Raw genomic sequence first — 13042 nt, forward strand, 5'->3', positions numbered from 1 at the left:
TGGATTTCAGATCGAAAATAAGAAATGTCTGCCATATCCATTTCTTGTTCAGTCGAACTGCTGTAACTTCCCAGGCGGATGCTTCAAAATCCGCATGTTCTGAATTTCAAGATGCAATCGAGTTGAGCTACTCTGGCCTGATTCAGTTCCACGCTTTTACCAAGCCTGTTCTTTTCAAGCTCGTGCCAAGTTCGAGCTTAGCTTGAGCACGATGAGGTCGAAACTGTTGATACTAAACTCACGTATCTTATGCTCTCTAACTCTGGTTTTAGCCTCAACGTTCTGGCTATTTTGATAAAAGTAAAAAAAACGCGATTCTGCTTTTAAACAGTCCATATCCTCAGGAGCTTATTTTGCCTCAACTACAATCTCGAGCACGAACTCCTAACTGTCAAAAGCCAAAGCCAATGGATTGAACTCCGAGTCGAGCAACCAATCCTCAATCGAGCTCGAGCTCTGTACATTGACTAGAGATCAAGCCTTTAATTGATCGAACTTGGATCCTACTTAGAGAGAGAGAGAGAGAGAGAGAGAGACTGAAGGAACAGCTGCAGTATTAACATAAACTTCAGAGAATATTCAGATTCTCTCTCGCCTTAACAATAAGTGGCAGTGCCATCAAAGAGCTAATACTACACATCTTCGAAGTCGAAGAATCTAATAAAACTACAATTACTAGAGTAACCTTCTGGAAGGAAAAAGCATTTCAGAAATCAATTCAACCGACAACACCAGTAGTAGAACAAAACATCAGAAAAAGATATGGAGTGCCAAACTTGTCCTAGCGCCTGCTTGATATGCTGAATGAGCTCACTTTCAGAGGGGTAGCAATGACCAGAGGAGCCTCTGGCGAGTCCGTTACTGCATACTTATCATGCATGAAACGACTGTCCACAATAGACTCGTCCTTGGGGACAATCTTGTAGCAGTAGCAGCTCTTGAGGCCCTCCTGGTGGCGGTAACACTCGTGGGACCCATTCTTAACCTGTTGGAAGTTCCATATTACGCTGAACTTCCCCACAGTCGCAACGAGGTGGCGTTCCTGTTTCCCATTCTCTGTCACCTATGGAGTATAAGTCACACAAAACGTTAAAAGTGGACAGCTTTGCTCATTGAAATACACAGATGAACACACCCGATACAAAGAATGATGAACAGGGCAGTATCAGTTAAGGATGTTTTGCAATTTATATAGCAAACAATATATAGGTCGATTGGAAAAGAATTATGATGGCTTCTCAAATCTACTTCTCACTTGTAGAATCTGATGGATTCATTAACAGCAAGAACAGGCTAGTGTAACACATATTTGCTGCATTCTCCTGATTAATAACCTTCTTCTGCCTAGAGATTTACGAGCAACCCGACAATTAAGTACAGAAAAAAGAGGATGGTTTCACCACTAGCAATCCATTCAATCACAAGCCTACCATCAGAACCTCGTCAAAATGCAAAGACGGAGATATACATGAACCAACAACCCTCGACATCAGCACGGCATTCATGTGTCTAAACGACACCTGATGTATTGACACAATTAATGCTACTAAATCACAAAAGGATGTACCAACAGATAAAGAAAATAAGGCTTGATATGAGAAAGCACGAATATGAACGTACCCATGAGAACTGACCGCCACGGAAGGTGTTATTATCTCCAGCTAAATGAGAATCCAAAGGCGTTAGCTTCAACAATCTCGGAGCTGCAATCCTATTCCCCATACGGCCATTGAAACCCGTCTTTGTTTTCCCATCTTTATCAGTGAAAACAGTACAAATGAGGATCAAATATGTATCAGTCGTGCCCAAAATCCACTTCCCGTCAAAAGTCACGTCCACATGAGTGATTGGTGAACCAAGACCAGGGAAAGCTGTTTTCGCCTGCCTCATAGAATTGATTGAGTATAATCTTATCTTCCCATCGAGGGACCCGACAACAATCGAACCATCTCCAGTGGTTGCAAAGCACTGGAAGTTAGTTCCTCTGGAAAATTGATGGCCTTGTGTCCAATTCAATACAGGAGTGCTCGAATCTGCAAGATTCTGAACCAAACCCTTCCGATCACGCATGTCCCACCTACAGAGCCTGTTATCATCCAAACCCAGGAATGTGGATCCCGTGGGATCCATCTGGGCCCCCTTGGAGTCATTTGTGATATCCCTCATGGTAACATCAACACCATCCTTCTCAAATTTCCACTCAGACACAATCTTTCCGGTCTCAATGTCAAGCTGATGCAGCCCCCTAGAGTGTAGCTTTCCTTCATCCGCAGGGCTCATCAGGAGCATGTTCGTCTCTGCCCTCATAAGAAGGGCCTTCTTTGGGGTAGTGTAGACCGAGCTCGACCCACGATTCCTACTGCTGTCAAAATTCACAAAAACACCCTTACCATGGATCCCGTGGCTGAAGTTCTTAACCACCTGAATGCCGGAATCGCTCACCAAGAAACTGTTATCTAATGCCCCTAAAGCCAAGCTCTGAATTCCCCCGTTTGCAGCCTCCTCAAATTCCTCTCTCAAGTCCTGACTCGGCCTAATCGGGGTAGCAGACCCAGGACTCTTGAGGAAAGCATCTTCGGCATCTTCCCACATTGAATCATCTGCAGCTTGTGGATTAGCCCAGCCAACGAAATCCTTTCCATACACCTTGACCCTGTTCTCCTCCGTCGCCTCATACCCGTGAGTATTCTCAAACAGACAATCCTGAAAACTCTGCACGAACGTTCTGTAGTCCTCATTGCTGAAGAACTTCAACGCCCACACACCCTGAGCCACAAAATCAACCCGACTTTGCTCCCCGATATACTTCAATTGCATCTCGGCCCCAACCCTAACCCTAACTTTCGACCCAACCTTGAGGACCCACCAAGCTTCCCCCGCATTTTCCTCCTCATCCTCATCGCTCTCATTCTCCCCGCCATCAATTCTGCAACTTTTGACGAAATCATAAGAGGTGAGCTTCTCGGAGATTACCCATTTGGCCTTGGGGGTGTGTCCCCCGATGTGGAGGTAGAGCTTCACCGGGTTCTTGACGTGGGGGTTCTGGGTCTGAGGGGTCGGGTATTTGAGCTTCAGGGCCCGGAGCTTCGCCTCCACCTCGTCAACCGAGGACGGCGTCTTGGGGGTTCGTTCGGCGGAGCCCTGTCCATTGGCGTCCTGGTAGTCCTCGGATTCCACTTCCGATCTGGCTGGCGTGGCTTCGGATTCCGAGTCCGACAGCTCATCTTCACGGCTCTGCGAGGACCCCATTGATTTGGTGAGCAGAAGAAGGGGAAAGGAAGAAGCAAATGGAGATGGAGATGGAGATGGGAAGGAGATGGAGAGCGGGAGGTTTTCGAATTCGAAAATGGGTGCGGAGCGCCTTTGTGAGATTTCCTTTTCGAATTAGGTTTTGTCGATTTCCCACTTGCCACGAGGAAAATAAAATTACAGATTACCCCCTCAACTTTCTAATATTTACTTATCTAGAAACAATTTTCTTCTTCCTCCTCTAAATTTTCGATAGCAATTTCACGAATCAGTGAATCACAAGAATTTCAACCTCGAGGGGTTTGGGTTGTTGTTAGGCTGTGTTTGTGTTATTTCATCATGCTCCCCACTCCACCAAACGGGTCGCCGCACAAGTAATGCTATATATTCTTCTGGTTGAGCGTGAATGACCTACTTTTGACTCGTTTAAAAGAGATGTATAAATAATTGAGATTTATACGTCGGGCTGAATACATATATGATATCGTTTTAATAGTTGGGATGTTGTCCATTAAAACACGAGTAAGCATTAAGAAGCATCGTTTTCTTATTTGTCAATGATCACGAGTGAGATATAGACATCGTTTCTATCATCCATCAAATAGTTCAAACTGCCTTCTTCTCCCACACAGCGTAGTTGGTACCAGAGGTGGCAATCTGGTAATTGCTTGGAACGAGGCCTCCAACGTCGTTCCTCGGTCCTATCTTCATCATGATCTTCTCATCATCACCAATGGCTGCAACATAGAGATCGGCATCGGCAGCCACGATCTTCACCCTGCTCTGCTCATTGATGCCGTTCCTCGCCCGGATTGATATCAGCTTGCTGATCTCCTCCTTCAGCCCCCAGTCGAAGAAGTGATCGTAAAACTGGCGAATCAAACATAAACATGTCACTCACTAGCTACAAATATCGACAAACCGGGATTCTTAGATCAACTGATGGTAAGGGAAAAAGGTTTTTCTTACAACTGTTGGGGTGCCCGGATGCGTGAGGATGTACGCGTACCCCTGCATGACCTTATCGGAAGGGAATGGCCACAGTTTCTGAGTCGATCCCGTGTCGTGGTTATCTACGAAGGTGACGGCGTTCTCGGGCAACAGACCGATCAGTCCTGGTGGGTTCCCGTTTGAGTCCTTGAGCCGCGAGAGCTCCCCTTGCACAGCAGCCTGGAGGATCCCCTTTGTGGTGAAGTCGAAGGCCTTGACTGCCCCGCCGGCATCCCGGACCCAGCTGGCCAATGCCTCGCGGTGCGCGCCCTCCTGTCCGAACGAAAGCGTGTCCCACTTCTCCCCGACGGCGAAATTCGGGCTCGTCTTGTCCATGTAGATTTTTGTGATACTGGGGGCATAGCCCTTAACAAAATCGAACCTCCAGCCATCGAATCCGATCTCAGACTTCAGCCAATTCATCCAGTCCGACAGCTCACTCTGGACCTGAGGGTTCAGGTGGTCGATGTCCGGGGCCGCGTCGTAGCCCATGCCTGAGTCGAGGTTCCCTTTCCCATCAGAATAAGCGGCGTCATCCCTACAGATGAAGGACGGCCCCCAGTCAAGTCGACTGTCAGGCGTCCCGCCCTCAAAGATGCACCATATTCCTCTTCCGTCCTGCTTCTCCGCGGTCCGGTGGTTGATTACTATATCAGCCAGGCATTTGATGCCCGCTTGATGGAAGGCATCGATCAAGGACTTGAGCTCGTCACGCGTCCCATACTTTGACTCATCGAGATCGTATAACCTCCCCGGTAAATATCCTAGAAACACACAGCACGGGATTTGGTCATATATATAGAATAAAACGCCCGCCATGTTCAGACAGACTCAAACAAACATTAGAAACAATGCATAGAGCATTAGTCCTAAACAGCTCGAGAACTAGACTAGACCGGGTCGGCCGGCACGAGATTGAGTCGGGGGGCCGTCTACCTTGAGGACCGACGGATTGAGAGGGAGGAGGAAGCCAGACATGGGTGATTCCAGCTCCGGCCAAGTCAGAAACTGTGGATTTGAGGGAATTGTACCATCCCCCTTGCTTGTTGCACGATTCCCAGTTGAATCCCTGTCAAAGTTAGTTAACAGCTTTCAAATTGAATCCCTGTCAGGAAGTTATCATGAATCCACTGATTTCTGCCGCTTCCGTTACATTCGGACCAAAATTCTTCCACCATAACATAATCAATCAATTACATCATCGTCCATAGTATTACCTGAAATAGTACGGCGGGAGAAGCCAACGGGGTGAAGAAGGAGAGACATAGTACGAGGAGGCTCCGATGATACATGAAATTTCTCATGCTGATTGCTCTGCTTCTCCTCTGCTTCTGTCTGTGGTGTGAACTGATGGGATCTTTCTTATTTTATATACTTATGCTGATTGAATTAATGGGGAAAGACCGCTGATCGTTATCGCGTTTCCTTTCTCCTATGGAAAAAAAAAAACAAAAAAGGACTCTCTCAATTAAAAGGCGGAAAATCCTACCGTAATCCACGCTTAAAGTTAATGTAGTTGGTCTATAGGCCTCCCTTATAATTGAAAAAATTAAAAAGATATGCATTTAAATTGAGGATTATCAATTTCGCTTAAAGACTAGTTTTTATACACGGGTCGTTTAACTTATGAAACTTTTAAATTGATTTTAAAATTTTAGTTGAAAATTATATTGTCATATATTGATTTTGAATATATAATATTGTTTCACTCTCCAAGGATATTTTATATACTTCAACATCAACGAACGTGTAAACATAATATCACGATAATTTATTTGGTACAATTAATTTCTAAATTTGTTAATATCAATTGAATTTTAAAATGTATTGTTACATAATATAACTTTCTTTTACATCTTTTTTTCAATTTATACCTCGATCTGTTTTTACTTTAAATGTACAATATGATATCTCATTCTTCCATAGAGTCATTTTGGTGGAGCCAACAACTTTCTGAAAATAAAACATTACATTTTAGATTTTAGGAATTATATTATCAGGAGCAAATCATTAAATAATTTAAATTCTTTAAGGTAGTATTTAAATCTTTTGCAAATATATTATTGTACAGATGGTTTGTGATTTTTCTAAAGAATGCCATTAATGCATCCATATGTAAATATTATAACTCTTAATTATTTTTCTTTTAATTCCAATCTCTTCTTTTAAGTGATTCATATAATTATTGGCTTTCGATGATTTTTGAATGAAAAATCATATGCATATGATTAATTTATTGATATCCTCATTTTCAAACATATAAATTTTTATGTTATCATATGCATATGATAAATTTTAACACACAATCTATGGCATTTTTGTAGAATGACTGTCACATGCCGGCATGAATATATATTATTCGCACAAATATGTGTTTTTGTTTGTATAAGACTTGTTCAATGTATCTTAGAAATTATTATATAATTATTAACACAAATATATGTTCTTTATTTGTATAATATCTTAAAATTATTATGTTATTATTATATTTATTTTATTTAGAACAACATTTTATTTACTATAATATTTAATGTATGAAATTTAGTTTTTTTTTACAGTGTTGGGTGCATTTATTACAAGTATTTTCGTTGTTCTTAGAAATTATTATATAATTATTAACACAAATATATGTTCTTTATTTTTTATAAGACTTGTTTGTTGCATGTTAAAAATTATTATTATATTATTATATTTATTTTATTTAGAATAACATTTTATTTACTATACTATTTTATTTATGAATTTTAGTTTTTTTTACAATATTGAGAGCATTTATTACGGCCATTTTCGTTGTATCTTAGAAATTATTACATAATTATAAACCAAATATATGTTCTTTATTTTTATAAGACTTGTCCGTTGTATGTTAAAATTTATTATATTATTATATTTATTATATTTATTTTATTTAGAATAACATTTTATTTACTATAAAATTTAATTTATGGTTAATTACCTAAAAATACACAAACTTTACGTATTTTTTTAATTCTAACACGAACTTTTTTCGTTGACCTAAAAATGCACAAACTATCCATTTGATATCAATTATAGCACAAAGTCAAACTTTTCGTTAATTTAAATAGAATTTACTGACGTATATTATCAATGATACGTGGATGAAGATGATAGGTCGAATTACACCCTCTGTGGTCACGGCGACCCTAATTGGGGAGGTGGTGACTGGGATTGAGGCCCCCACCATCGGCCTTCACCCCTCAACTAATTTTTTTTAAAAAAAAATCTTTTTCTGAAAAAAAATTATTAAGAAATGCCCGTGGGTCCCACTCAATCTATCATCTTCAGTCATGTGTAACCGGTAACATACGTCAGCAATTTCCGTTCAAATTAATGGAAAATTTTGACTGCGTGCTAGAATTGATATCAAATAGATAGTTGGTGCATATTTAGGTCAAGGAAAAAAATCGTGCTAAAATTGAAAAAATGTGTAAAGTTTGTGCATCTTTAGGTTATTAACCCTTAAATATATGAAAATTTAGTTTTTTCTTTTTGCAATAATGGGAGCATTTGTTATGGGCATTTATTACAAGCATAATCTATTTTACTATATTAGTTTAGCATTTGCCATTGTAACTCTATTTATGTCCTTGAATTCATCTTTATAATATACTAGTTCATCGCACCCATACGTTGAATGAATTTTGTAAAGAAAGTTTTATTATAAAAATTTAAATATGAAAATAATAATTTGTATGAATTTATAGTTTATATCAACATGCAAAAGTTGATCTTTTATATTTTGTAAACTTTAATATGGTAATTCAGACCCGTGATAGAAGAATATATAGCAAATATGTATCAAAAGTTCTTAATTAAGGAATTCATGTAATATATATATTACTACACTTACCAATTTAATTTCTAGGAAAATTTATTTAAAATTTGAATACTTTTAGATCTAATCCTTAATTGTATTAGATGAAAGAATAATTCTCTTAGAACCTATCAAAACTTTTGAATTTCATTATTTGCTTGTTTTTATTATAAATTTGAATTTCATAAATATTTAAAAAGTTGAATAGTTTAAGATAAGATAACCCAATCACTTGAATGAAAATTCTATTTAATTGAGCTTTTTAAGATTAACTATAATTCTTAAAATTTTAAAATTGATTTCAAGTTTTTATAATTTTAAATGATTCTTTATTTTATTAATTATGAATAAATTTCTTTATTAATGAAATGATAATAAGTGAACGAAAGTTTGAAATATTCTCTTTATATTCATATAATACTATTATTAATTATAATATTAACTATTATCTTTTAATTTCTATATATGAATTAATTACTGTTTTGTTCCTATTTTTAAGGTGTGATCAATTTTAGATAGAAAGATATATCGATTGATGATTGATATATCGATTGATTGAATGATTGATATATTGATTGATTGATTGATTGATTGATTTCATTTTAATAGTCGAGATGTTTCAAAAAAAAAAAGAAAGGCATTTATTATTACCATAGGAAGAGTCATCTTCTTATTATTTGTTGATGATCACAAATGAGATTAGTTCTTAGCTATCTTCCATCAGAGAGTTTTTCAAACTGCCTTCTTCTCCCACACAGCGTAGTCGTTCCCAGAGGTGGCAATCTGGTAATTGCTTGGAACAAGCCCTCCAACGTCGTACCTCGGTCCTATCTTCATCATGATCTTCTCATCATCACCGATGGCTGCAACATAGAGGTCGGCATCGGCGGCCACGATCTTCACTCTGCTCTTCTCATTGATCCCGTTCCTCGCCCGGATTGATATCAGCTTGCTGATCTCCTCCTTCAGCCCCCAGTCGAAGAAGTGATCGTAGAACTGGCGAATCACATGTAAACATGTCACTAGCTACAAATATCGACCAGCCGGTATTCTTAGATCAATTGATGGTAAGGGAAAAGATTTTTCTTACAACTGTTGGGGTGCCCGGATGCGTGAGGATGTACGCGTACCCCTGCATGACCTTATCGGAAGGGAATGGCCACTGTTTCTGAGTCGACCCCGTGTCGTGGTTATCTACGAAGGTGACTGCTTTCTCGGGCATCAGGCCGATCATCCCTGGTGGGTTCCCGTTTGAGTCCTTGAGCCGCGAGAGCTCCCCCTGCACGGCGGCCTGGAGGATCCCCTTTGTGGTGAAGTCGAAGGCTGTGACTGCCCCACCGGCGTCCCGCACCCAGTTGGCCAATGCCTCGCGGTGCAGACCCTGGTCCTGATTGGGCTTCCCATCCGGCCCATTCGAAAGCTCTTCCCACTTCTCCCCAACTGCGAAATTCGGGCTCGTCTTGTCCATGTAGATTTTGGTTATACTGGGGGCATATCCCCTAACAAAATCGAACCTCCAGCCATCGAACCCAATCTCGGACTTCAGCCAATTCATCCAGTCCGACAGCTCATTCTGGACCTGAGTGTTCAGGTGGTCGATGTCCGGGGCGGGGTCATAGGGCAGGCCTGAGTCGAGGTTCCCTTTCCCGTCAGAATAATTGGCGTCGTCCCGACAGATGAAGGAAGGCCCCCAGTCAAGCCGACCGTCAGGCGTCCCGCCCTCAAAGATGCACCATATTCCTCTTCCGTCCTGCTTCTCCGCGGTCCGGTGGTTGATTACTACATCAGCCAGGCATTTGATGCCTGCTTGATGGAAGGCATCGATCAAGGACTTGAGCTCGTCACGCGTCCCGTACTTCGAGACGTCAAGATCGTATAACCTCCCCGGTAAATATCCTAGAAACCAAAAAATGGTTAACAATTCACACAGCATTCGGTCATAGAGAATCAAACCTGGAGCTCTAAACTAAACAGGATAGGCTCGGGATTGAGTCGTCGTGTGGTCTACCTTCGGGAGCGGCGGATTGGGAGGGAGGAGGAAGCCAGACATGGGTGATTCCAGCTCCGGCCAAGTCGAGAACTAAGGATTTGAGGGAATTGTACCATCCCCCTTTCTTGCTTGATTCCCAGTTGAACCCCTGTCAAAAGTAGACAAACTTCAATCGAATCAGACACAGATTCGGTCCAACTTCAATTGAATCATATTCCTTCATTTATTACCTGAAATAGTATGGCGGGAGAAGCCAGCGGGGCGAAGAAGGAGAAGCAAAGTACGAGGAGGCGCAGATGACAGAGGAAATTTCTCATACTCTGCTCTGCTTCTGTCTGCGTGTCTTCGGGAGAAAGGATCGTTCTTTTGTATATATCTCCGCTGATGGAATTAATGGGGTGGAAAGACCGTTGACCGTTATCGTGCTTCCTTTCTCTTTACGGAAAAAAATGTGGAAAATTTTACCGTAATACACGGAGACCGACCGACCGTAACATACGTAATTCGTCCAATGTGGATGAGGTCTCAAATATCAAACCCATGGTACACGGTATGTGCTGGACCGATCAAGTCAAATGAAACGCTATTAAGATGGTCTAGAATTGGGTGGAAGATCGAGTTCGTTTAAATGAGAATGCGGGTCGGAAATGTACCTCTTTCCCCGGATCATCGTTCAAGTTCCCATAGAGCGGGCCGATACTTTACAAACTAATAAGTTGCAAGTTTTCCGACTAGGCACATTCACATACGAGTCTTAGCATGTTAGTAGCGCAGTTTTTACGTTCCCACTCCCACATAAATACGCAACAAAGTGGCTGCAGCCTAACATGTCATCGTGTCCATGTGCATCATATGGCATGAACCCACATGAGCAGGACACTGCATAAATTTGCACGGCCAAAAACTAGATTGTCGACATCTCATATTCGTGTAAAGAAAAGGATAAGGGGCAATAAGGAAGAAGGCGGCTTGGGACCGATTTACTCACAGTAGCATCTTTAAAATTGAGTGCAATCTGAATCGTTTTGAACATTGACAATGACACGGTTATGTAACAGAGCACGGAAAACCTGATTTCAAGGTTCGAGGAATTCCGCAATTGCAGTGTAATTGGAGCATAAGATAAGAGTGCCCAACAGACCTGCTCTGGAAAAGTTTGTCGATCCGAAATGCTGCAACTTGAGAAACATGAGACGCAGTTTCATCATGGAAGAAACACAAATGTAATCTTGTAATGGAAAATACAGATGGACAGGACAGTCCCAGCAAAGAAAATACACTGCTACTGGAAAAGAAGAGCTCATGACATTGGCAAATTTCATATTCTAAGACAGCTGAATGGAATGAGGGAAGGTCGAGCTCATGACATTGGCAAATTTCATATTCTAAGACAGCTGAATGGAATGAGGGAAGTTTTCGACCGAGCCATGAAGACAACCCATCTGTGTTGCATTATAGCGAATATCAGTGCTACCAATTGAATATTCGAACCTATTTCTGAATTCAACATGAAAAAGGAGAAAAGCCCTAACGTAGCACATGATTCCCATCTGCCTGTATTCACAGCTTCGATGGTTTTGGGAATATGTCGGGTGTGAACTTCTGCGCTGCGCTCAAACTGCCTCTGATCTTCATGGCTCCTCTGATAATAACATTAAAACGAGTTAAGCCATGGAAAATAGCAATGAAGCAAGAAGAGGAAACGACGAGATCAGAGTACAACGCGAGGACAAGAAGAACCACATACCTCATGAAAGCAATCTGAGGATTCATTTTCCCAGTAGCCACCTTGATGAAATCTTCATCCTTGAAGGAGAAGGTGGCATCGGGCTTTCCCCCTTCATAAGGCCCTGCAGTTGAATTTCAATGAACATCACATGGTTAACAAGCTGACTGAAACTACACAACAACCAGCTTATATCTGATTAAATCTTTTAATTTCTGAAACACTTTACAATTATCGGTGAACCTTCCGACTTTCATGAGGGTCTGTATTAGATGAACCCTATAGCAGGCTAGCCATTTTAAATCTCGACGAGACAAAACAAGTGCAAAGCGATACGAGAAGCCCACGAAGCTGTTGGTAGTACTTATTTGTCTACATACACACAACACAACAGACTCATGGAAACACAGAGGCAAAGCGGAATGAAGACGCCGAATCGCAAGCCGAAATTCACACAACACCAGAGCTGAGAGTTGCAATTGACAACGCAGTGAACAGGAAGACCTAGCAATTCCAAGAACTCAAATCGGGCAAAATTCTATTCCGATCAGATCAAGCAGATATAGGTGAAGAACCGGCAGCAGAAAGATAGAACAGAAAGCGCATTACAACAATCACGGAACAGGTAGATGACCTTTTGTGAGCTCGCCCTTCTTGAGATCAACGATATAGACCACCTCGTCGAACCCAATTTTCTGAAACACCAAAGAAGAGCAAACAAGCAGCAAACATCTCAGTACGAAATTGGGGTTCCCAGCGGCCGTGGGGGTAACATGCCTGGAGGGGAGGGAGGCAGGAAGGGAGATTGGGTGACCTTAGGGGCGATGTTGATCTGGTAGACGAGGCCGACCTTCTTGGTGATCTCCTTGCCGGCGTCGGTGGAGAGGTGCTTCTTCATCTGCTCCATCAGGGCGTCCGACTTCAGCTCGGGAGCGGCCATCGTGATGGAAGGGGAAACGCTGAGGCGCTAGGGAAGGAGAAGGACGGCCAAGAGGAGAGGGATGACAGCTGATCGGAGTCGTCGGAAGGAGAGAGGACGAATCGGTAGTTGAAGCGGTAGAAGTGGAGAGAAAGGATTACGTCCGGTATGGGACACGTCTCCGCGGTTGGCTTTCCCGAGGCAGTCCTCTCCTCTGATATGTAGGTGCCATCATTCAATTTCTTATTTACTTCGGTTCTTGTCATATGATTATCGGCTATTATATCAATTATTAACACTCATAAAATCCAAAACACGGAATCACGAGGTAGT

General features: G+C 41.6%; 4 protein-coding genes across 4 annotated transcripts; all 4 read right to left on the minus strand.

Moving 5' to 3' along the window:
- Positions 1 to 537: 537 nt before the first annotated feature.
- On the minus strand, positions 538 to 3368 carry LOC116191359 (protein CYPRO4). Its single transcript, XM_031520250.1, has 2 exons — positions 1621 to 3368; positions 538 to 1063 (listed from the first exon to the last, which is right to left on the minus strand). Exons 1-2 carry the CDS (start codon positions 3247 to 3249, stop codon positions 782 to 784), a joined length of 1911 nt encoding a protein of 636 aa, XP_031376110.1. The 5' UTR covers positions 3250 to 3368; the 3' UTR covers positions 538 to 781.
- Positions 3369 to 3710: 342 nt separating this feature from the next.
- Positions 3711 to 5616, minus strand: LOC116191375 (alpha-amylase-like). Its single transcript, XM_031520251.1, has 4 exons — positions 5457 to 5616; positions 5176 to 5308; positions 4219 to 5003; positions 3711 to 4119 (listed from the first exon to the last, which is right to left on the minus strand). The coding sequence occupies exons 1-4, from the start codon at positions 5541 to 5543 to the stop codon at positions 3856 to 3858; spliced, it is 1269 nt and encodes a 422-aa protein (XP_031376111.1). The 5' UTR covers positions 5544 to 5616; the 3' UTR covers positions 3711 to 3855.
- Positions 5617 to 8691: 3075 nt separating this feature from the next.
- On the minus strand, positions 8692 to 10490 carry LOC116189048 (alpha-amylase-like). The gene is made up of 4 exons (XM_031518575.1): positions 10295 to 10490; positions 10083 to 10212; positions 9165 to 9970; positions 8692 to 9070 (listed from the first exon to the last, which is right to left on the minus strand). The coding sequence occupies exons 1-4, from the start codon at positions 10379 to 10381 to the stop codon at positions 8807 to 8809; spliced, it is 1287 nt and encodes a 428-aa protein (XP_031374435.1). The 5' UTR covers positions 10382 to 10490; the 3' UTR covers positions 8692 to 8806.
- Positions 10491 to 11243: 753 nt separating this feature from the next.
- Positions 11244 to 12955, minus strand: LOC116189057 (non-specific lipid-transfer protein-like 1). Its single transcript, XM_031518586.1, has 4 exons — positions 12605 to 12955; positions 12425 to 12485; positions 11812 to 11914; positions 11244 to 11706 (listed from the first exon to the last, which is right to left on the minus strand). Exons 1-4 carry the CDS (start codon positions 12728 to 12730, stop codon positions 11625 to 11627), a joined length of 372 nt encoding a protein of 123 aa, XP_031374446.1. The 5' UTR covers positions 12731 to 12955; the 3' UTR covers positions 11244 to 11624.
- Positions 12956 to 13042: the final 87 nt, after the last annotated feature.

This window comes from Punica granatum, chromosome 1, assembly GCF_007655135.1.
Source record: "Punica granatum isolate Tunisia-2019 chromosome 1, ASM765513v2, whole genome shotgun sequence".
Taxonomy (NCBI): Eukaryota; Viridiplantae; Streptophyta; class Magnoliopsida; order Myrtales; family Lythraceae; genus Punica; species Punica granatum.